Source organism: Sebastes fasciatus, chromosome 7 (assembly GCF_043250625.1).
Source record: "Sebastes fasciatus isolate fSebFas1 chromosome 7, fSebFas1.pri, whole genome shotgun sequence".
Taxonomy (NCBI): Eukaryota; Metazoa; Chordata; class Actinopteri; order Perciformes; family Sebastidae; genus Sebastes; species Sebastes fasciatus.
In genome coordinates this window covers 23,379,640-23,404,236 of record NC_133801.1, presented here as the reverse complement: position 1 = coordinate 23,404,236, position 24,597 = coordinate 23,379,640, and the positions used below count along the sequence as shown (strand labels likewise).

At 40.1% G+C, this 24,597-nt stretch overlaps 1 protein-coding gene across 20 annotated transcripts; it reads right to left on the bottom strand.

Annotated features, from left to right (window-relative positions):
* Window positions 1-979: 979 nt before the first annotated feature.
* On the bottom strand, window positions 980-24,158 carry picalmb (phosphatidylinositol binding clathrin assembly protein b). 20 transcript variants are annotated; one of them, XM_074642309.1, is made up of 23 exons: window positions 23,269-24,157; window positions 16,166-16,308; window positions 15,986-16,061; window positions 15,780-15,882; window positions 14,810-14,903; window positions 14,512-14,623; window positions 14,312-14,418; window positions 14,182-14,223; window positions 13,005-13,090; window positions 12,579-12,702; window positions 12,352-12,479; window positions 11,462-11,562; window positions 11,126-11,278; window positions 10,657-10,740; window positions 9,224-9,316; window positions 8,892-9,002; window positions 6,952-7,074; window positions 6,821-6,851; window positions 6,588-6,687; window positions 6,383-6,442; window positions 5,341-5,493; window positions 4,879-4,984; window positions 980-2,455 (listed from the first exon to the last, which is right to left on the bottom strand). In XM_074642309.1, the coding sequence occupies exons 1-22, from the start codon at window positions 23,396-23,398 to the stop codon at window positions 4,892-4,894; spliced, it is 2,247 nt and encodes a 748-aa protein (XP_074498410.1). In that variant the 5' UTR covers window positions 23,399-24,157; the 3' UTR covers window positions 980-2,455; window positions 4,879-4,891. The 20 variants fall into 20 exon arrangements, with proteins under 20 accessions (XP_074498410.1, XP_074498411.1, XP_074498408.1 ...); XM_074642310.1 differs by having other exon boundaries at window positions 12,352-12,485; window positions 15,998-16,061; XM_074642307.1 differs by having other exon boundaries at window positions 12,352-12,485; window positions 23,269-24,156.
* Window positions 24,159-24,597: the final 439 nt, after the last annotated feature.

Genomic DNA, 24,597 nt, shown 5'->3' with positions numbered 1-24,597 from the left:
TTATCAAATTTGTTGGCTTATGACCCTATAAAATAGTGCGATATGTACTTGGGACCTGTCATGGCCTTAGCGTGGGCTGTGTGGAATTGCATTTTTAAAAGCTTGAGGTGCTGAAAGTAGAGGTGTAATGATTAATCGGCCGATTATTGACAACTGCAGTGTTTGATAATCGTAAAATCAATCGATAATAAAAAATATATAATATAAAATCGATAATCATAAACAAAACAGACATTTAATGATATAATCTTGGGCTCTAGATAATTGTGATTGGCAATTTTAACTGTTTTCTGATGTTATACCATAAGACTTACATATATATATATATAAATGTATATATACATACATACACATTTCCTTCTTTCTTAATTAATGTAATCATTTTATGACCCCTCAGCAAGGCTGGATTACCAAGCAGACCTCAAGGTCTCAGGCCTCCAAAGGCCCTCAGAAACATTTTAATTTGATTAATTGTAACTTTGTCGAGGAACATGACGATCTGCACCACTAAAGCAGAATATCAAATGACATGGTGAGATCCTGTAAGTGGGTCCTGTCCTGTCTCGATACTTTTAAGACCTGCGTTATGTCAGCAATTTGGCTGACGAGGTGCAGTTTTCTGAATTTCTTTGTATATAATCATCACACAACAAACCAGGAACCATGTATTAGAGGAAAACTGTTCACAGTGTACACAGAGAGGGGGCCCAGCAGCTGAAACACAGGTTGAAGTGTGTCTAATGTAGTAACGTGTATTTACAGTACGGTCTGTATGTTGTATAAGCTTAAACAAATATTAACCTTACTAGTTTAGAAATTGTCTATAATTGTACAAAACAAAAAAAAAGTATTTCCAGGTCCATGCCTCCAGTCTTCGTCTTTGCTGCCGTGCTAACAGTTAAAATTCAATAGATTTTTGAAGACTGAATAAATAAATAAATAAATAAATAAATAAATAAATAGATAGACTGCACAACAGTTTGTGGAAGCTGCTCTTTATTTGTAAAAGAAAGAAAAGACTTCAGTCATTGTCTGCTACACGTTCTAATTACATAAAGAAAATATCTGCGGAGACAAACGCAGAGAATATCCTGAATCAAACTTAGGTAGAGTCAAATTTGATTGAATTGCTTTCATATTTCATACATCTTTCACTTTTTGAACTCAAAGAACAGTCAGTTTTTTTTTTATATACACACAGAGCAGCCGATCAACAGTGCTCCTCCACTCCACCCTGGTCCTCTGGATCTTTTATACAATTAATTTACATCAAATCTGTGACCCTTTTTTCCCCCCGTTAGCGTAGCGACAGCTAACCGACAAGCAAGACACACTCCGTCCTCTCAACCCCCCCCCCCCCAACCCGCCCGCTCCCACTCCCGCTGAGGAACTGTAGTGTGGAAAGATGTGTGCAACATGAAGACAACTCTTTCACATTCAGAGTAAAGGCAGCCTTGAATACGGTCAGTGAGTCAATGGCATGCCAAGCTTAAAGCAAATGGAGCCCACCACCCAGTGCGACGCTTCAGATTCGTGGATGAAGTGTTGTTCAACTAGACAGGAAACTGATCCATTGCAGAAAACCCTAGGCACAGAATCGACTATATACTGGTAACTGACTCATACTCTAACCCCTGCACTTGAAGTACAATGGAGATTGTGAAATCTTTCATCTAGTAAAAAAGTTTCTTAACACAAAACTCGTAGAATATTTAGTGCTCTATCATTCCGCTTAATAGGTGTAATTTTATATAATAGCTATTTTTTAACTCTACCTCTCAATGATAGTCTGAGATCCTTGTTTAATGCTGAAGCACTCCCACAGGTGTTCAATGTACTGTAGATTTTACATTATTTTTTTCCCCCAATCTTAAACCAATAATCATAAATAAATACAAACAACACACAAGGAATGTCTACTGTAAACACGGTAAAAAAGACAAAAACTAAACAGGTGTAAACGCCATTAGCATCACTACTTAGTGACAGTTAAATAATTGTAAGGGTGGGTGACTGATGATCGGATCAAGAAAGGGAAGGACCGCTCTCCTTTTTTTTCCTTCCGCCCCCTCCCCCGCTGAACATCAAGCCTTTACATCCAACCACAGTATTTCCAAATACATAACATCAAAGTTTCTCAGCACCCATATCTATCTTTACAGATTACACTGTAAAATGGATAAGGAGTCCTCTTTAAGGGGGGTTTAGACAGCAGCATCACTCGACGTCTCGGACAAGTTACAGAATAATGGGTGTGAGCTATCGCCAAACGTCATTTGGACATGGTTACCATGGTTTCTGACAGTCGCTGCACCATTGTGTTCTTGACATGTCTGTGTTTGGGGGTGTGTGAATGTTTTCTCTGAAGAGTTAGACTGCAACGAGGACAAAGCTTTGCTGCTAAGTGCTTCTTCTTCCGAGAGACACTTTTTTCTTCAAATTACATGAACTGCATCTGCAAGAAAGGCGACGGACCATATTAGTGAAAGGATAAAATGTGAATAGAAATTATTAATAAGTCAATTGACTGTTCGCTAATCCCTTCCCCGGGACAGCGTCGTCCAATCATAGCCTTAGCAACCGTAACTAGGCACAGCAGGTCTGTCAAGCTTTGAATTTATGTTGAAATGGTGTTCATGGGCAAGTCCTGTTCCTTTTTATAGAGGACAGAACCTGCCAAAATTAAAAATAACGCAATCAATAAATAAGTGACTCAATAAATAAATAAATAAATAAATAAATGCAGTCATTAAATGTAACAAAAATAATATTGAAAATAAATATAGCCATTAAGATTAATTAATAAAATATGACAAAAATTGATATATCTGATTTAATTTGCTTCTTTATGTGTCTTTGTATTAATTTCCTTATTTATTTAATCTTCTTTTTCATTTTCTGTCTTATTTATTTATGCATTTATGTTTGTTAATTTTTTAATTCATGTATTTTTAAATTTATTTTTCTTTTAATTTATTTTTATTATTATCTGAGGAAACGTAAGCCACAATAGCTGTCATGTCAGGCTAACTAGCTTACCACCAACAGCAGCAAACAAGCGTTACTTTCAAGGCCAAGGAGCACTTCATTAGCTGACGACAGTAGTTAGCTGGAGACTATCAGAATTTAGGCTACCGTTAGCTGCCCCGTCCTGCTCTACTGGATTTGAGGAAGTTTACACTCCAGCTAACGTTAGTAAGTTAGCGATACATTTGTCAAACACATTGGTTAGTTCTCCTAAAAGCCTTTTCTCTTGAAGTAACAGTCTGATCACTTTCATACTTCATACTTACAGGACTAACTAGTTCAACACTGCAATACAAGAACAAAGCTGTTTCTTTTTTCACATCGATCATCAGGATGCAGACTTCCTGCCTGGACGCTAAATTATGAATCCTGCTATAGACCAGACCGCCAAGGCCACACCCCCCCCGCTTTAGGGGACAGTAAACCAAAGTCCCCGTAGACGTTAATGCAATTTGACGTGTTTGAATCATAATTTTGACACGTTTGTATGCATTCATCTCTTGTTAAATTAGTTTTATACATGTCTAATAATTATTTTGTGGCCGTGACTGAACCTGAGCGTTCGCGATACCTTAATAAATTAAAGTTGTTTGCCGTCATGCCCCCGTCTTACCCCGTCCAAGTGGATGAATGACCCAACACAGTGGCGACACTGTTTTTACTATAAAGCTCCATATTTGATTGAATCACCAGGTATCGTTAGGCTTAGTGTTGTCTGTAAATAATCAACCTGTTAATAGCTAACTGAGATTTAGCTGGAGACGACAGTCTGATGCTGCTATACTGTATGACTGTACTGCAGCGGCCTCCCACTCAAGCCAACTTATCCATCAGTAGTAAACTGTCACAACATCATTTAGCCATTTACCACACTGACAGTGATTATTCACGTAACTTATGTGCCTCAAAGCTCAGTGTGAAAGCCTCGGTTAACCAGCTACACAACAGCTTTTCTGCATTTTCCCATTTCTCTCCATGAGTGACAGCGCGTTTCTATCCCCCCAAAAGGGGGCGTGGCCTCGGAGATGACGCAATGGCGGTCTGGTCTATGGCAAAGGCATGACCTCCCCTACTCTGCCTCTGATTGGCCAGTGCTCGTTGCCTTTGTTGACTGGATTGGTTAGGTTTAAGGCATGAGGAGTGAGACTGGTTAGGGTTAGAGTAAGAATATCAGGGAGGAGGCAGAGTAGGGCGAGTTATGCCTTCACCATACGAGGAAAGATATTGCTGCCTGGGACCTGTTAGCTTTAACCTCAGTCTTTTAGCATGATATCATACAGTCATCAAGTGCATTTTAAAGACCCTTTTTTCCCTTTTTTAAAACGAGGCAGTTGAAAACATTTTTAACCAATTCATGGAGCTAATGGTAGTTTAATCAGCTATCAATCATCAGTTGGCGGTTAAAAATGAGAAGATTACTTCTGACTACATGTGTGTCCCATTGTGTTTGAATTTTAATGACAAAACGACTGTCTTGATCATTAAATGCATAATGTGCCGTGTACGGAAAGCTTGACTTAGAAGGAAAGAGCTTAGCGAACAGTCAGCGAGTTGAATTCAGCAATGGCTACAAGGTTCAGAGGAAACAGGTTTGAGCAATACGTGATGACGGTGGAACGAACAAAGGGTCAGAATGAGTCTGGCTGTGTTAAAGACGCAGTAAAGCCGTCAGAACAAGCAAGAAATCCAAGCAAAACAGAATAAATGAGAAAAATACATGTAGCATCTACTCAGATGGCATCAAGTATATATATATATATATAAAAATAAAAATAAAAGGAAACAACAAGGGTGTTAGCACTGGGCAAGCAACACATGCAGGTGCACTCGCTAGCAAAGAGCATGCTGTACCTAAAGAGATGCTCTACAAGAAATCCTTGAGAGAGAGGTGTGCAAACGGGTCCTGTCCAGGGGCTCGGAGAGGACTCTGGCTGGAAGGACTAGAAGCTGCGGAGGGCTATTTCAGGAAGAAATACAGGAAGTAGGAGGACCAGAGGAGAAGTCAGAGAGTCAGTACAGAGACTGAAGGAGGGATGAGATTAGTTTGGAGAGGCTGTGATGTATAGGGTTAATAAATAAAAGGAGTTGTTGGAGGGGTTGGGGGGGAAACGGGGAGTCAAGACAAGGGAGATGATTCACAGTTTTGTCCCTTTCAGCTCAGGAGAGTGAAGGGCCCATTGTTGAAACTGTCATCATCTTCAGCAGTATTCACACTGACAACAAAGCTTACACAGTGACTAATTATGGTACACGTCACAGCACAATGGATACACCTATTTACCCAACCTGATAACTGCGCAAATAGATACTGACTTCATTGTGCATCAGCTCGGCGGCGTGGTCAGACTGCCGTGCACCCACCTGAGCACTAGACACAGAGCCGAAGGGGTTAGGTGGCCTCATCACAGGCTGGGAGTACATCATGGTGGGCGGATTCATCATCCCCATAGAGCCCATTTGTGGAGGCTGATGAAGAGAAGTCATTTCAGTGATGGTGTAGTTCAGTCATTTGCTTTACAACTTTAAAGACAACATGTGTAGGATTTATATGTGTACAGATCATTTTCATTATCTGCTGATTATTTTCCAGATTTATTGATTCATCATTTGGTCTGTATGTCAGAAAATTGTTTCTCAGAGACCAAGATAACACATTTAAATTTTTGTTATTTCCAAAACACAAAAGATATTTAGTATTACAAATAGCCCCATTTCAGAAGCTGGAAGCAGTACAGTTTGAAAAAAAATATTAAAAAAATTACTCAAAATTGTTGCAGATTAATTGTTTCAGCTTCATCTGTGAATTTATATATATATATTACAACCACTAGGGGGCACCAAACTCAAACATTTTTCAAACTCTACACATACTGGCTTTTCATTCAACATAATTTAAGCAGCATAGGGGACTATTAGACATCACACTGCAAATCAATATGAAGACTAATATCATTTGCATCTCAAGACCAGTGCTAAATAATCTACTTGTGTACCTTCCACAAATTTATTTTCACTTCCAAATAAAAAAATAAATAATTAAGACAACCGTGTGTAAAATGAAATATTTATACGCTGGGTGTTTTAAATAAAAAAAAAATATTGAGAATCCTCCACCTTTCATTTTATTTATAAAAATTAAAAAAATATTCATAAGAGCAAAACAACGGCTCACTTGACCCACTTTAAGTGCATATACTGTAAATAATCTAGAAATAATAAATAGCAGGTAAAAAACAAAAGGCATTTATCTTAACTGTTTTAGCAACATTCAGAATGTCATTTTGTTTTACTTCAAAACAGATAAAGACTGAACAGAAGCTGCACAGACTATATACATGTATGTTACAATACTGACCATGCCATATCCCATCATGCCTGTGGGTGTGGTGGCAGGGAAGGCCATGACTGACGTTGGCTGGAGAGACACAAACACACCAGTAAGAACAAAAATAACCTCAATAACGATAGAACATTACAACATCCACAGTTATTTGGCACTAAAATAAAAATATAGCAGGAGCAGAAATAATGAGCGCTACAGTTAGAAATCTGTGTGTCACCATGGAAACGGGGTTCCAGGTCGTGCTCGGCGCCGCTTTGGGCTGCCAGTTGGTGCCGCCGGTCATCCTCTTCTCCCCCGGCTGGCTCCAGTGCATGTCACTGCAGATTAAGACAGTAGATGTTAGCACCAGCTTGTGACTGCCCTGAAAGCACAAAGCTGCTGCTGTTTCTGTGCAGCAGAGTGCGTGTGTGTGTGTGTGTTTAAGCCACAGAGCGCTGATCCATCGCTTACTTTTTCATCGTGCCGTTCCCGATGCCGAGGTCTAAAAAAAGAAGAAAGACAATTCACAGGTGTTAGATGTCTACCCGCAAATACTCAGTCATTTTTGTGCTTTAATGAACATGTGCTTTAATTAGCATTACACTCACTGCCAACAAGGTTGGCCAGGGAGGAGTCAAGGTCATCTGACACCAGCTTATCTGGCAGCTGACCCGACGCCTGGTTGGAGCCACAAAGAGTCGGTTTCAGGATGCCCCCGGAAATATCTGACAAGACATACAGAGATAATAAACCTTGTTAGGTTACAAATGTTAATTTTAAAAGTATTGTGTATTTGTTGAGTTGTACTTTTACAAATAAATGATGGAAATAAATCCTTTATCGTTCTATCCCCGACAAAGTTTGATATGTTGTATTGTATTATCTTTTGTGTATTGTATGCCTTTATTAGATAGCCGACAGTCAGGAGATGACAGGAAATGAGGGGAGAGAGAGAGAGAGAGAGAGAGATGGTGAACGCCCCTCAGCTATTATGAATATCAGTGCTCAGTCTTCTGCTGCGATAAGAGCTGTTAACATGAATACACTAATGCTACACTGCAATAACATCAGTCTAAAGAAGTTAATTGGTCTCATATTCCTTCTTCAAGACTTATTTTTTATTAAAACCCCAGTGGACAATGTCAGTGGACTGTCAGTGGGGGAGAGAAACTCCAATGCAGTTCCCGTGTTTCAGGATTTTTCTTCGAGAAATGACTGAGAATTTTGAGGACAGAATAGTCAGACTGCTACAATAGCAAAAAATAAAGGTTAAGTAATATCACTATTACATTAAATTTGTCCAAATTAACTTCCTATAACTGTATTCAAACTCAATAGCACCAAATCTAGATGTGCAACCCTCCCAAATAAACAACCAAAAGAGTGTTCAGACAGCTACTTTGCAAGCGCTGAGGGTTTATTCTATTCTATTTATTTTAAAAGAAATGCGACACAAGTACATTATACCATGAGGTGCCAAGGTGTAGTCTGAAAGCTCTATCAGCAATACTTGAACAAAAGAACATAATTGAATCAATAATACCCTAAAGTGCGAGTATACCGGTGCTGCTGCGCTCGCCTTTCTGTTTTTTTCCCACCAGAAGCAGGGTTAGTAAACAGTGAAAATGTTACGGTGATTACTTCTTTTTTTATATCTGTTATTTATTCAGGCTCTCAAACCAGAGTTGGTGATTGTTGGAACAGTGGAAAGACTGGCAAAGATGATTTTGATGGTTTTTATTTTGTTTCTGTCGAGTTTTAATGAAGTGTGTTTCATGACGATCAGCGAGATATAAATTACTGTTGTCTGACTGGAGTCCGGTGGCTTTGGGGAGAGCATGTTAATTGTAAGTTTTGTGTGTTAATACATTATAATAATTGTCCAAATCCTTGCTGATTCTATTTATTATATATTCACTTCAATGAGCGTCATGCATCGCACCGGAAAAAGGGCGAAAATTAGCATGTCCACCCGGGTGTCATGTCTTCATCACTGCTGACTGCAGAGTCATTTGTGCCGGGAATGAATGCCGATTGTAACCTTTCCCACAGAAGGTAAAAGCTAGATGTTAGTGGGATTTTTGTCCAGTGGGAAAGGGGCTATAGTGACATTAAGCACTTTTGGGTTGTTTGCAGATACTGACAGAGGTGTGATAAAAATAGCGCGGAGAAAACAACAGTCTGTTCTTGTACTGGTGACATGCAAGACAGGACAGAGTGTTGCAGGTGTTTCAGCTGTATCTGACATCAGGACCAGATACAGCGCTCTGACACAAACTAGTACAGCATGTTGTGTTCCTAATATGATTAATCTGGTATTTCGTCAGTCATTAAATCAGTGGACCACACAAATTTGTTTCTTTAAAGCTTCTATGTTTGACTTGTTTCCTGCATTACTCTTTTTCTCAGCTGAGTGACTTTTTGATTTAGTTTTTTTATCAAACATTGGACGAGAAATACAACTGAGTCTACCTTCCTAAAACACAGAAACCTATTGCACAGGTATTGCATGTTCCCTTATATGTAAATACAAAATCCTCACCATCCGAATTGAGGCTGTTGCTGCCTGCGGCTTTGGCTCCAAAAACTGACTCAAAGTCCACTTGGAGTCCTCCTGCTGACTGCGGTGGAGCGGCCTGTGGCGTCGAGTATCCTTCACAAGAGATGAGAGAGAAGACGGCTGCAGTTACAGAAGATCCACGAAGTAAAATTACTCTGAAAACTAACTTTTGGTTTCTGCTCTGGCCTGTGTAAGTATAGTGTCCATATATATCAATCACTGGTTACTTGAGAGCTGAATACCACCACTTTCTCTACAGAATAGAAAACTAGCATCGATCTACTGCTGAATGTGCTGGAGCGAGCCTTCGGTACCTCTGAATAGACCTGCTACAGTAGAGGGCTCAGTGGGGAAGGGAGCCTGGTGTGGGAGGTGCTGGGCAATGGACACTGGACCACAGAAGGAGTCTGACACGCCACAGGAAGCAGGAAGAAGAAGAAGACAAAGAAGAGAGAAAGGAAGAAAAAGAGCAAAAGGAAAAAGCATTTCAAGGCCGGGCAAGAGAGTCAAGTAGGAAATGACAGTAAAACAGGCAGGAAGAAGACAGCTAACATGTCTAACACTGTTGTACTAACACACTACACTTTTTTTTAAATTCTGTGTGTTTTAAGTCAAGGGAAGGATAAAATAGTGCAGAACAGTATTGTAGCAACCAAGAGGGAGGGATTAAAGGAATAGTATTACATCTTGGGAAATAGGCGTATTCGCTTTCTTGCCAAGAGCTTGATGAGAAGATCAATACCACTCACATGTCTGTACGCCAAACATGAAACTACAGCCAACAGCTAGTTAGCTTAGCATTAAGACTAGAAACAAAGGGAAATAGCTAGCTGTCCAAAGGGAACATAATCCACGGTACGTTGCGGCTTTATGCAAAATGAAGCTATTTGATTGGCTCTATGGAAACGGTATTCCAACTAACTAACGCACGAATAAGGTTACCTTGCACGGCAGCTGGATTCTCGCGATGCCACGAGATCACGCGAGAATTGCTTGTCAGGCTTCAAGTACTGTGGCAAGCCCACAGACTGTACATAAGAACTGGACGTAGTCAACCGTGACGTCACCCATTGTTTTGTGGACTGCCGTTTTGAAGCCTTGGGTTTGGCATTTTAGTCATCTTGGTTTTTGGCCGTTTCCATGTTGTTTTTTTGCAACCAGAACTGACATGAGAGGGTAGTGCTAAGTAGGGTTAAAGTTGTAAGACGAAAACACGGACAACTCCCAGACTGGACAACGCCGTGGTAGCGACCTTTCAATCACAAGGTAGCCACCTCCTAAAGCACACCCTGCTTTATGGTCTATTTGACTCTAAATGGGACCATAATTTACTAAATGAACATCATGCTGTATTGAAGAAGACTTGACACTAGCGATTGAGATCATAAACTCATGTTTACAATGTTTACTGAGGTAATAAATCAAGTGAGAAGTAGACTCATTTTCTCATAGACTTAGAAAGAATGCAAGTTTAAGGCACTTCAGCATTGGCTTCACTTCTCAGACCCCGGAGCTGCCCACTGCTAGTAGCAGACAAACGGACAGATATGAGCACTCTTCTTCTCATCTAACTCTAGGCAATAGAGCAAATAAGTGTATTTCCCAAAATGTCAAACTTTCCCTTTAATATTATGACCACATTTCTAACATGAATATCAATGTAAGAGCCCTGGGGGTATTGCATAAGGTCCTATGTTTGCCTCAGGGCTCAGGAAACATAGGCGGGGATGGTGAGCCATCATAGTACCTGAGATGGAGTGTTCTATCCGCACTGTGCGTTTGTAAGTGGTTGAAACGGATGAGTTTGTGTCAATAAAGGGATTGTAACGATCTGGAGAATCAAAAATAAGGTTGGTAAACAGGTTTCAACTTAAAAAAAGCTCTACGGCATGTTTGTAGTACAATGCAACACCAAACTGTTCATTAAAAGAGAGGATGAAAGGTAACTGTAAAGCAAAATGGTTGTATGTCCTCTATTGTGGGACCATGGAGGGTCCTGGTTGATACATTATGAGGTGTTCTCACTAAAAAAACAACATACTTTGAGCTTGATCTGTAATGAGGATCATTGTACAGACAGACAAAAGAAGATCATTAAAAGTTTTGCACAGACAGATAATCAACATTCATGCAAGCTAGTCATGCTTATAAGTGACAACAGAGAAATGAACAAGAGCGACAAGACTTTCTTGAGGAGAAACAAAATGAGTCGTTACCACCAAACATTTCATGACCGGATGTCCTAGAAGAAAAGCTAACACCGTCTGAAGACACGACAGGTAAGTGAGTGGCATCGACAACGAGTTTTGAGAGGAAAGGGTTAAGGTTTGGCATGGATTCATCCCCGGCTTCAGCAGAGGTGAAAGGATCTAGGCAGGCAGAGGAAAGAGAGACAGACAGAGAAAAAAAGACAAAGACAGAGAAGAGTGGAGAGGAAGAGGTGGACATCAGAGTCAGACAACATCAAGAGAAGGAGAGCATGCAGAAAAAGGTTCAGAAAAGTCCAGAAACACAGATGTTGGGTTGTAGGCCTTGAGGAGGCAGCTCTTTACCTGCCCACGCCGTTGCCACTGGAAGCCCTGTAGAGCCTGATTGCATGGAGGGCTGAAAAGTTGACTGAAGGTCAAAAAGGTCACTCTCCATCTTCACCGCACTGCAGACAGAAAAAGAAACCCAACTAATGTTTACCCCCTTTACAGTGTAGCGACCAGCTGCAAGAAGAATGACATCACCGCCCGCCTGTCAAGAGTTCATTCATGTTTCCCAAAGTTAACGCCCACAGTCATCCAATCACAATCGTTATGACACTAACCTCCACGGAAATCTACTAGTGTGTGTCTCAGAGCGAGCGAGCCAATCAAATCAAGCAAGAGGTGGGCTTTACTACTTAACCACTTCACCTTCCTGTTTTGATGTAGATGTGGTAGGCCTAGCCAGCTAGTTAGCTGTTGGACTGGGAGAGGGAATTCATATCTCATGTAAGCTACTGTCTTAGAGAGAGAGCGAGAGAGAGAGCGAGAGAGAGAGAGAGAGAGAGAGCGAGAGAGAGAGAGACCATATTTTTCTGTTGCCCACACACAGCCCTGCACCGCGGTTTTGCCCATCAGCTTTGCCAATGTGTTTTTGAAGCGGTAGTGGTGCGTCTCGGTGTGATCAGCCCCTTAAAATGGTTAACACAGGCTTTGTGCTTTTAAACAGAGTACAGTACTAATCCCAAATTTGATGAAATAATCGTGAAAAAGTGTAAACATAATATAGTTTCAATGAAGAGTTGGAACGAGCCGATACAGAATTTATATGTGATCCTTTCAGACGGATGAATTTTCTAACCTTAAAGCAGCAATAATTAAAAGAGGATGGATGTTAAGGGACTAAAAAATTGCAGCATGGGTATAAAATAGTTCAAAATCATATTTCATAACTAAAGAGATATCAGACGTACCCATTAGAGCAGCTGGGTGTGGAGAAGAGGTCGATGGCTGCTGCTGTGGTGATAGTGCCCCCGGTGGTGGAGATCGGCGACGTGTCAGTGGTGGCGAAGGAGGGCCTCTTGGACAGCTCTTTGAGCCGCTGTTCCTGAGTGAGAGAGAAACTTGAATTCAAACATACAGGCAATATCAATGCATGTTTAAGAGGCGTACAGCTTTTTTTTCAAAACAGCAAAGCCACCTTCAGAGCTTTGAGTCGAGCCTGTTCCTCTTCGAGAGCCGCCTGCTTCTCCCGCTCGTCCACTTTAGTGAAAGACATCCCCGTGCTGGCCAGTGATGAGACTGCGTTTGACAGAGTGCTGGCCCTGCAGCAAAGACACAAATTCACTCTGAGTTGATTGATTTATCCATTTCATTGGCTTATTACATTTCCATCATTTTTGTATCTCTTGTGTGCAGTCTGGTCTCAAATCATTTTAACTGTTTACATCTGTACCGTCTTATTATCAGCTTGTCAGTCATCAAATAAAGTTCGATTGATTGATTGACTAGACGCAGCACGATCTGATAAAACTTTGAGCAATATAAATTGAAAGGCGGTCTCTGCGAATCACAGAAAAAGATGAGAGGAATTCAGAAATAGTGATTGATGGGAGGATTACTGTACCTGCTGGCTGCAGTGGAGTCTTTGACCTTCTTGCCCTCTAAAGAGGCCAAGTGCTGCTCCAGAGCTTCGAGAAGGCTACTGGGAGCCTGCCGTGACAGAAAACAAACAGTCAGCAACTTCCTGAGATGCAGAAAATGTAGTCTGCATGGACATCAAGACCATAAAGGACAGTGGTGGGCAACCAAGAACCACTACACACCATGAAATACACCAGACAGCCAATTCATGTCTTTGATTAGGAGGTTCAATTTACCAACTTTGTGCTATTAGTTACCCACCACTGATCGATGACTGCATTCCCGTCAAAAAAAAAGCTACTTTGGATGAGAGTAACATCTGTGTGGGATGACGTACTACGACACCACGACACTTTCAACAACCTGGGCGCTGTTGAACCGGCCGTGTCTAAGCACAACGGGGCAGCCACTGTACAGGAGATGAGCTACGCTGGTTCACACAGTCAAGAACGCGACCAAAAGTGAGCAGAATTTACCACAGCGAGTATTTTTTCCTTCAACTGTTTTTTTCACCACGATGTAGGAGGACAGAGTCAGAGCAGAGGCATGCAAAAAGACAACACTGAAGCAAGTCACGCACACAGAAGAAGAGTGAAATGATAGTACTTACACAAACTGTGAACTAAAGTGGAAAGATAAAGGGGAAAATACAGAATATAAAGGTGGTGACAGTCAGAGGGGGGGTGGGGGGGAATGCATTTTAGCTGCAGTTCTCCGGGGTGCTATATGTCTGGTTCCCCATAGCAAAACACAACAGTATGTGCAGTTTATATTGAAATAGGTAACATCTAACTGTCACTGTGCAGATTTACTGAGTGGATTGCAATTACAGTGATTACTTTAACACCTTTATTTACTGTAGAAAGAAGGAGAAGAAGTGGGGAAGGGCAAGAAGAAAAGGAGGAGAAGTAGAAGAAGAAGAACAAGAAACAGGAGAAGAAGACCGCCTCCTCTGGCAAAACATGCGCTCGAGAAGGAAATCATGCAGAGTGTCTTATTCTGAAGAACATTTGTGTTGCGTGTGCTACACTCTAGTTGGACATAGACAATGATAAAAGAGCAGTTTGAGCTGGAAACAAGAGAAAGAAAGCAAGGAAAGACTTCCTATTAAGAGAGGAAAACCTGGGTTTTCAGATTCCTTTTGAAGGGTCGATGCTCACCTGTGAAAGATCTGGAATGTCTCCTCGATCGATGCCCACCTGCTGTTAGACGAGAAAGAAGAAAAAACAAGTTACAATCGTGTCTCCGCAGCATTAAGACGCACGGCGACAAACATTTAGTGTAATTTACCTCGGCTACTTTGAGGAACTCTGATATCCGGGTCATTCGGGTGAGAAATTTCTTGTAAATGTCCAAACCTTCTTTACACTGAATCTTCTTCATGTCAAAATATTTCTCTATTTGGTGAAAAAAAGAAGAGATTCTATTGACCAGCCACAAGATATTGGGACAAAATCAAAAGACAAAGAGACGGTTGAAGGTGGTCTTACCGAGCAGGTTGATAATGCCTTCGTTATAAGCAGCAAAGAGCCTGATGGAGTCTTTGAAGAGGAGCATGAAGGCGGCATTGATGACTCCATTAGTCAGCTCGTTGGCATTGACCTGAGGGGAAAGCAATCATTTCTCTTACAGCTTCTCCACGGCGGTTTGTCGACGTAGAAAAACAAAGGCTGTATATTGCGAACTACGATAATGCATATTGCAGGTGCGATCTGCGCGCTCCAGACGGGCAGCTTTTTACCACACGAGCCGCCCTCAGAGCCGCGGGAGGCTTCACCTTAAACTCACATTGAAATCGAGGAGGGCATCCATCTGGTTCTGAATAATGGGGATCGTCTTGAGCAGCTTCTCTGTATTCATGGTCCGCATCACGCCGTCCACTCTGTGTGGACACGTGTGGAGTCGGAGCAGGAGAGGGCAGAGAGGAGAGGGGGAAGATGGAGAGGAGACAGAGAGATGGATGAGCAAGCAGTGTAGCTCCTAAAGCACGATAACAGAGTGATTTAACGTTCCTATAATGTCCCACAGCACAAGGTGACGCCTTCAGTTTACTATAGGGCTGCATCTGACATCTGAGAAACTGGAACCAGAAAATGTTTGGCGTTTGTGCTCAATAAAATGGCTAAATTTCCAATTAATTTTCTGTCGATCAACTGCTCAATTAATCGTTGCAGCTCTAATTGATTTTCTTTTGCATTTAAATCTTTAAAATCACTGAAAATGAAACCTGGCATCTGAAATTATAGTTTGGGGGATTTTGTTTCAAGAATATTTGGACACAAGAAGGGCTGAAAAAATTATTTGATTAATCAATTAGTCCACTGACAAAAAATGTTTCAACAATTTTGATAACCAAATAATTGTTTAAGTCAAGATAAGCGCTGCTTCCTGCTTCTTTAAATGTGAGGATTCACTGCGTATCTCTGTTCCTTATCATTGTAAACTGATTATCTTTTGATTTTGGACTATTGGTCAAATAAAACAAGTAATTTGAAGACAAAAACTGTATTTGGTATAATTCATCAATTTCTGACATTTTTCATATTTAACGATTATTTGATGAATTATAAAAAATACTTGAGATGTTAATCAATAATGAACATATAGTTTGTTGCAGATCTAAACATAAGAATTCCCTTTTCAGATACATAAAAAGAAAAAGAACATTTTTTTCACAGTATTAACATTGTAGAATAATAATAATAATAATAATAATAATAATAATAATAATAATAATAATTATACAATAATTCCTTACCCGCGTTTAACTTTTGTGAAGTCAAAGGCAACCTGTCTGTACGAAACGGCTTTTTCGTTCAGGTATCGACTATACCTCCTGATAAATGTGGACATGTCATAACCTGGAACATAAAACGCCAGAAGGAAAATTTACTTTTTTAAATTGTGCATAAATTCAGAATTAATCTGAACTGAATTCAACAACAGTCAGCACTAAATTGCTACCTTGTAACCCACTTTTGTCCAAAAAATTACTGAGGTTGAATAGTGTATTCCTTGACGCCAAGTATTGGACAAAACGCTGTAAGAAAAGAAGAAAAGCAGTTAAAAACAACATCCCCAATCTATTAATTAGTAACTGATTAATGGTCGAATAAGCAGCGAGTGTGTGCTGAAGCGTCTCACCTCGTTGCCGTAGACCATGAGGTGGTGCGTGGTGATGAGTGACTTAAACACGACAACCCAGCTGGTGTTGGTGGTCCTCTCAAATAGCGAGTCAGCCAGTTGGGGAATGTTGACGTTCATCTCGTTGGTGCAGTGGATCAAATCTGACACAAAAGAGAAGAGAAGAGGTTCAGCTAATCAGCAGCATGTTTGTAATAATCTGAAAGTTCAGTAATAACTGAAATAAACTATGACTACCTACTTATATGCACATTACTGACTTATGGATATCGAGGTGTTGAGTCAAGGATATTTTGATATTTCAGCATTAATATCACACCATCGTGTATAGAGCTGACAGAGCAGGGAGATTTATCTGATCTACAGGATTTTCTATGGCGACAAAAATGTTAATCTTTATTCTGAAACCAGTTTTCATCTGTTAAGACACATTTACTCCTAGATAACCCAGCGTATTGTGAGTTAATAGTTGTCAAGAAGGCCTCGTGTGGAGCTGGTGAGCAGACGAACACCTGCTGCTTACGATGAAAATGTAAAAAGTGGCCACAGATGCACAAACTAATTTTTTGGAAGTCTGAGCCAAAACCAGTCTCTGACGTGACTCATGCTTACGTCCTCCACAACAGGTCACATATGTGCAGTTTGGTAACCTTTAAGCAGCATCATCAAACTCCCAAAAGACTGCTTCTCATTAGGGCTGCAAAACTAACGATTATTTTCATAGTCGATTAATCTGTTGATTATTTTCTCGATTAATCGATTAGTTGTTTGATCTATAAAATGTCAGAAAATTGTGAAAAATGTTGATCAGTATTTCTCAAAGCCCAGGATGACGTCCTCATAATGTCGTGTTTTGTCCACAACTCAAAGATATTCAGTTTATTGTCACAGAGGAGTAAAGAAACCAAAAAATATTCACATTTAATTACTCAAACCAATTAATCGATTATCAATATAGTTGCCGATTAATTTAATAGTTGACAGCTAATCGATTAATTGTTACAGCTGTTTCTCATTAATATATTCAAGTGGAGATTTTTCAAAGAAAAGTTTGGTCAAGAAGACAAAACTGAAAATGTTCAAGATGTTCAAAAATGGATCTCCAATGACACAAACTAAACAAACAAACAAGCTGGATCACCAGAAAATTATACAGCAACTATTTTGTTAATAATTTCTCAAGCACAAATGCCGAACATTAGTTGCTTAAAGCTTATAAAATGTGAGGATTTGCTGCTTTTCTTCATTTTATACAATTGTAAATGAAATATCACACATATGTTATTTATTGGTTTAACAGTTTTATCTAAAAAGAAACAGTAATTTGTTTAAAAACCTGTGACATGTGTAATATGTATGTAATTGTAGAATGTTAACTCATGTCATTATAAATCACCCAAATTTACAAAAATATTACTGCAGACATGACCTCAGTGTTCCCTTTTTCACTGTCATTTCATATTCTAAATGATTGATTGACTGATTAAACAAATAATCAACAGATTAATTGATAATAAATAGAATTGTTTGTTTCACTACACTATACACCTGAGTTACATTAATGCAATTATTGCACTCAAAATACTTGAAAACACTGTGAGTAAAGTGCTGCGACAGAACGTTAAACAAGAAAGTGTTCTGCATACAATTAGCATAATAAACAGTAAATCATCATCCGTGCAATCAGGGATCCCTGCAGCAGAAATAGAAACTGATATCATTCATTTTAATTGTTAATAGTAACAAAACATCCTTTTAACAGAGCAACATGAAGTGCAGGGCATTAACATGTTAACCATACATGTTCTGCCCCACTTCCTCTGCTAACATGCTCATCCTTCATCCATGCGCTGCTGGTTGACTGATGTTAGTCAAAGTGCTAATGACCCTGCCATTCACAGCAGTGATCAGACTGACGGGGTAATTGGGCCTCCCTTTCTGTCCTATATTTGACTTTTGAAAAGGCGGGGGACTTTAAGTAGGACAGGATAACCTTCCAGAGAAGCAGCAGCAGCAGCAGCAGCAGTTAGCATGGGTGGCTGAACTGCCCAGAGAAGAAGATGAGGGAGAGGAGTAGACGAGTAGGAGGGAGGAAGAAGAGGAGGAGGAGGAATATGGGGGAGGAGGATACACTGACAGCTCTGTCATGTTACAATCAGCCCGCTAAATATTCACAGTGGTTGACATTAATGACTTCTAATCCGATTCATTCATGGGACACAAATGTGTTCATGTAACAGTCATGACGGTGCGTGACGCTGCTAAACAGGGTGCCATTAAGGCTGGGTTATGTGGCGGGAATCAATATAAATCACATCGAATCAATTCAGGATATGTGTTGAAATGTCTTCTGAAAAATATGTTTTTTTATTTATGAGAACATTGTTTCCGATATCCGATATATGCGAAACAAAATGTAATGAACTGTGTTTAGCATCACACAAAAAAGAAGTCAAAAACTAAATTTGTTCCTCTTTAATTTGCTTGAAATTATTGATGCAGAGATTATTTCGTGAAACAATTTAGTGTAGTATGATCATAGTGTCATGATACGACTCTAATCCCAAAGTTGATATAATGGTATATAATAGTATCGTTATAATATTGATTTATCACCCAGCAGCACTAACTATGTGTACGGCTGGGTATCAAACCTAAATACTGTTTTGGTACATTATGTGTTTGTAGCACTGATTAACAAAAATGGTCAAGAATCAAAACGCTGGCATCAAATGTCAGATTCATAATCTTTCTTCTGGGGGCGGCAGTAACTCAGGTAGAGCGGGTCGAGCTTTAAGGTTGACGGTTCGATCCCCGGCTCCTACAGTCTGCATGTTGAAGTGTCCTTGAGCGAGACACTAAACCCCAAGTTGCTCCCCGGGCGCTTTACAGCAGCCCACTGCTCTTAAAATACTTAGGATGGATTAAATGCAGAGGTCAAATTTCATGTATGTACCTGTCCTGTATATATATATATGACGAATGTAATAAAGGTTTAAAGGTTCCCTATGGAGTTTTTAACACTACTCCACAGATCAACAGGTGGCGGTAACACGCCAAGATACACAGCAATGTGTCGGGAAAGGAAAGGAAGAAGAAGACCGCAAGCTAGAAAACATGGATGTTAACAATGCTGGATTTAAAATACTTTAAAAAATCAGTATAAGTATTCAGCACATTTGTTAGAGCTCAATGATTCACTGAATGTAAACATAACTTTTGTTTGTTCATTAGAAAAGTCCACAGATAACTTTTACTCTTTTTTTATCAGATATTTTCTTATTTCAACCTTAAATTTTGCCAATTTTATTGCATTTTAGGCCAAATTTTCAAAGTAAGACTGCTTGTATTTAGACAGCTTTTAACAACTGAGGACTTCAGCTTTGTTTGTTAAATTGAAAAAAAGTAGTAGAAAAATGTGTTTAGATATTTCCCAAAGTAAAGTAACAAGCTATTGTTCTAGTATTGGTATCAAAACTCAGGTATCTTATTGGCACTAGAAAGTCATTTTTTCAAGGAAAAATGCCAAATATTCCCTTTTTCCAACTTCAAATCAGAGGGATTGTTGCTTTTCTTTGTCTTACGTGACAGTAAACTGAATATCTTTAGGTTTTGGACTGTTGGTCGGACAGAATCAAGCATCACCTTCACCATTGTCTAAGACCAAAAGATGAATCAATTCATTGGGAAAGTACTTGGCAGATTATTAAAAAATGAAAATAATTGTTAGAGCAGGCAGACCTGGATTCTACTTAAAGTTTACATATGAATGATAACACTGAATTACTGCCCAGTCCTTATCTTGCACAAGGCTGGGACTCAAACTTCAAAATATGTCAGATGCAGCGGAGTAGTATAGCCCGACCAACACAGGATTTTTGAGGCTGATGCCAACATTCGAGAGTTTAAAAATCAGATAATGATTAAACAGTCTTTATTAATTTTCCTAGTTTTAATTAAGACTTTGCCAATTTTAGAAAGACTGCTAACTGCTGGCCTTTAGACAAAATGTAACACTTGAGAATCTTGGCTTCTTTGTTAAACAAAAGAAGCGTTTAGTAAAACAACACGTTTATATTTCTCACAGTAAGGTAATAAAAAAAGGACAGAAAAGCATGTGTTGTATTGGCACTAATATCAAAACGTTTCAAGCATATTTAGCCATAATCGTGCATTCCTATACTTCCAATACTTTCTCTAAACTGTGGCTGCTCTCCATCTCTCTCTTTCGCCTCATTTCACCTCAATGTTGTCAAGGGCAATCTGGCCAAAACCTAGTGCAGCGAGGAGTATAGCTCGACCAACACAGGATTTTTAAAGGTTGATATCGATATTTGAGAATTTAAAAATCTGATAATAATTAAAAAGTCTATATTAATTTGCCTGATTTTAATCAAGATTTTGCCCATTTTAGAAAAAGCGTTAGTGTTACTGCTTGACAACATTTAACATTTGAGAATCTTTTGTTTAAACAAAAGAAGCGTTTCGTGAAACAACATGTTTATAAACTTCTCACAGTAAGGTAATAAAAAAAGGACAGAAAAGCATGTGTTGTATTGGCACTAATGTCAAAATATTTCAAGTATATTTAGCCATAATCGTGCATTCTTTTACTTCCAATACTTTCTCTAAACTCTGGTTGCTCTCCTAATTTACAATATTGTCATCTCTCTACTAAAAGCATAGTGGCCATCATAAAATGGCCATAAATAATACATTAAGGAGTTATAAAAAAAAACAACATTGTTCCTATTCTGTCAGAAGAAAACACACAGAATCCATCTAAACGTATAAAACAACCTATAAAACAGATCACCCAACCTCCGTTATGTTTCGACATAAAACAAGAGGTCATGTATGTTATCACACATACATTACATATACGCTCTCTGTTCTGTGTACTGAGACACATCAGTCACATTGGATAACTGCTGGCTGGGTTGGGATGAGCCAACAGAGTGTCACTCTGCCAACTTTCACTCATCTCACCTCGGGGGAGTCACCTGAGTCGCACAACAGGTGTGGAACCTGCAACTTTAACATTAAGCCAAAGATAATCACTACAAGTAAACCATTATTAACAGTTAATAAATCAGATTTATGCTCTATTTCACGCCACAGACCATCACAATAAGGTCTGGAGTCTGAAAATACAATATACACTGAACTCTTATGATGACGCAGGACCTTCATAAAAGAACACTTATATGACTGCCATCATGCATTTGTGCAAGTGCAGATCGATATGCAGAAAATGTACCACTGCATCTATACTAAGTACAGACTGGACCGTGACTCCTCTGGACTGGGAAGTGCATCAGACTAATGATCACAACCAGGATTTAAGCTCTTATGCTTACGTCAGGGGTACATGCAGGAGTGTGTTTGTGTAGGAAGGAAAATCACAAAACCTCAGCTGTGATTTTTTGAAGCATCGTGACACCCACCATGAGGAACATTAACTTCACCAATGTAGCCTGAAACTGACACTTGTCCTGCTGCAAGGTGCATCAAGATGGGAGATCGGATTCCTGTAAATGTTCATTGTCAGGGCCTGAAAAGAGTGGCAAGGGGGCCCACTTGCTGTCACTGATTTTAAAGGTTTATCCTGTTAGATAATTGTCAAACACATCCTGATTTTGTTGCTATGTAGGCTAAACATTCAAGCTAATAACTTCAGCTGTGATTTTGTTTTAAGCATCATGACACCCTAACCATGAGGAACATTAACTTCACCGTGTAGCCTGAAACAAACACTTGTCCTGCTGCAGGTGCACCAAGATGGGAGATGAAACTGGATTCCTGTAAATGTTCATTTTCAGGGCCTGAAAGAGTGACAAAGAGCCCCACTTGCTGGCACTGATTTTAACGGTTTATCCTGTTAGATAATAGTCAAATACATCATGTATATGTGTTGCTATGTAGGATAAACATTCAAGCTAATAACCTCAGCTGTGATTTTTGAAGCATCATGACACCCTAACCATGAGGAACATTAACTTCACAATGTAGCCTGAAACAGACACTTGTCCTGCTGCAAGGTGCACCAAAGATGGGAAATTGGATTCCTGTAAATGTTCATTTTCAGGGCCTGAAAAGACTTGCTGACACTGATTTTAAAGGTTCATCCTGTTAGATAATGGTCAAATACATCCTCACCAATGTAGCCTGAAATAGACACTCATCCTGCTGCAGGTGCACCAAAGATGGGAGATGAAATATCTGTAAATGTTCATTTTCAGGGCCTGAAAGAGTGGCAAGGGGCCCACTTGCTGGCACTGATTTTAAAGGTTTATCCTGTTATAGATAATGGTCAAACACACATGTATCCTGATTTGTTGCTATGTAGGCTAAACATTCAAACTAATAACCTCAGCTGTGATTTTTGAAGCATCATGACACCCTAATCATGAGGAACATTAACTTCACCATGTAGCCTGAAACAGACACTTGTCCTGCTGCAAGGTGCATCAAGATGGGAGATGAAATTGGATAAAATGTTCATTTTCAGGGCCTGAAAAGAGTGGCACTTGCTGGCACTGATTTTAAAGGTTTATCCTGTTAGATAATGGTCAAATACATCCTCACCATGTAGCCTGAAACAGACACTCATCCTGCTGCAGGTGCACTAAAGATGGGAGATGAAATATCTGTAAATGTTCATTTCAGGGCCTGAGAGAGTGGCAAGGGGGCCCACTTGCTGGCACTGATTTGAAAGGTGTCTCCTGTTAGATAATAGTTAAATACATCCTGATTTGTTGTTATGTAGGCTAAACATGCAAGCTAGAAATGAACAAGAGAAAGAGGGGAACAAAACCAGAAGCTAGTTTGACAGCTATTTATGACAGAAATGAACCCTGCAGCTTGTTTAAAGCCCTTGTTAATAACGAGTAGCAGCATGTCAACAAGGCCAGAGCAGCTTGATGTTATAACAATATAATCTCCACTGACTATGAAGCAGCAGTAATGCTAACAGCTAGCCACGGAGGCCTTGTAGCTTCTCCACTCCAGCCGCCATATCTCAGACAGTTAGCTCGCTCTCCCTGGCCTCTAGTGATGGTTTAACACTTAATACATGAAATAAAACATCATAAGATACTCACAATCCAGGTGTTTCTTCTTGGGGCCCATGACTTCATGTGTTGTGGCCTTGCAGACTGTCTTGGAGACGGCGGATCCCGTCACACTGTGCTGGGCTGCAGTGATCCGGTCCGTGATGCTCTGACCCGACATCTTCTCCTTCTTCTCTCCACACACAAAAAACACACTAAAATATATAATCTAAAGGTGTTTAAAAAGAAATAATAAAACCTCCACCTCCTCTACAACCGTGCCTGGTTGTACCCTCCTTTTTATCCCACCTTTAGTGGTGATAAAAGAGTAAAACCGAGGCTATAGATGGAGCAGACTGAGACGAGAGGACCACCAGAGGAGGGCGGAATGAAAGAGAGGACAACAACAACAGATTGTTTCTGTTGTTTTAGTGTTTGTTTGTGGCTCCGGTCAGTCAGATCTCAGGGATGCTGGTGATTGCAGCAGGGTCCACTAGCTGACTCATCCGACCCGGGTCTCTTCTGTGTGTCTCTCATCCCGATGTGGCACACCGGATCCCTGCGTCTCTCCTCCTCTCCGTCCTGCTGCCTCCGCTCCGCCGCTCCGCCAGTCGTCGCCTCCTCCTCCTCCTCTTCTCCTTCTCCTCCTCTCTGCTGCTCCGCTTTAAATCAAAAAGACCACCGAGGAGGAGAGTGGTGAAATGGCGGGCCTTGCTTGCTCTCTCTCTTTGCTGAGGGTGGATAAAAAAGATCTGCACACACAACAGCACACACCGCCCTGCAGACAGACAGACAGACAGACAGACAGACAGACGGACGGACAGAGCCTGAATCAGATGTTACACCGCGGAGCTCAGCTTAGAGCTGCTGTGTTGTGGTGCAGCAGGTGAACAGCAACTGACCGCAGGCCAGCTGAGAGGAGAGGAGAGGAGAGGAGGCTCATAATGCTCAGTCACACAGGAGGCCTGCTGGAGGAGAGGAGGAGAGGATGGAGCCTGTATTGATTGAGGAAGGAGTGGATTTACTGTATGCTGAAGTCAGAGCAGGCTGCAACAGGCCCTGGTAGTCAGACACAGTGAAGCAATGACACTTTGAAATGCATTTTATTATATTACATTATTACATCTCAAATCTGACGTGAAAACACTGTAATAACACTGTAATTTTATTTCCAACATGTAAACAGTCCCAATAAAAGTAATTCAATGTTTTTTTTTTGTGTGACTCAGGGACGCCTGTGATTACGAAAAATACTGTAAATCTAAGACCATTTACATATAAATCACAAATGAAACATGTAATTTAAAAAAAAAAATTCTGTCATTTTGAAATACAGACAAAAAATGTAAAATTTCTTGAAAAAAACAGTGTATGTTATAT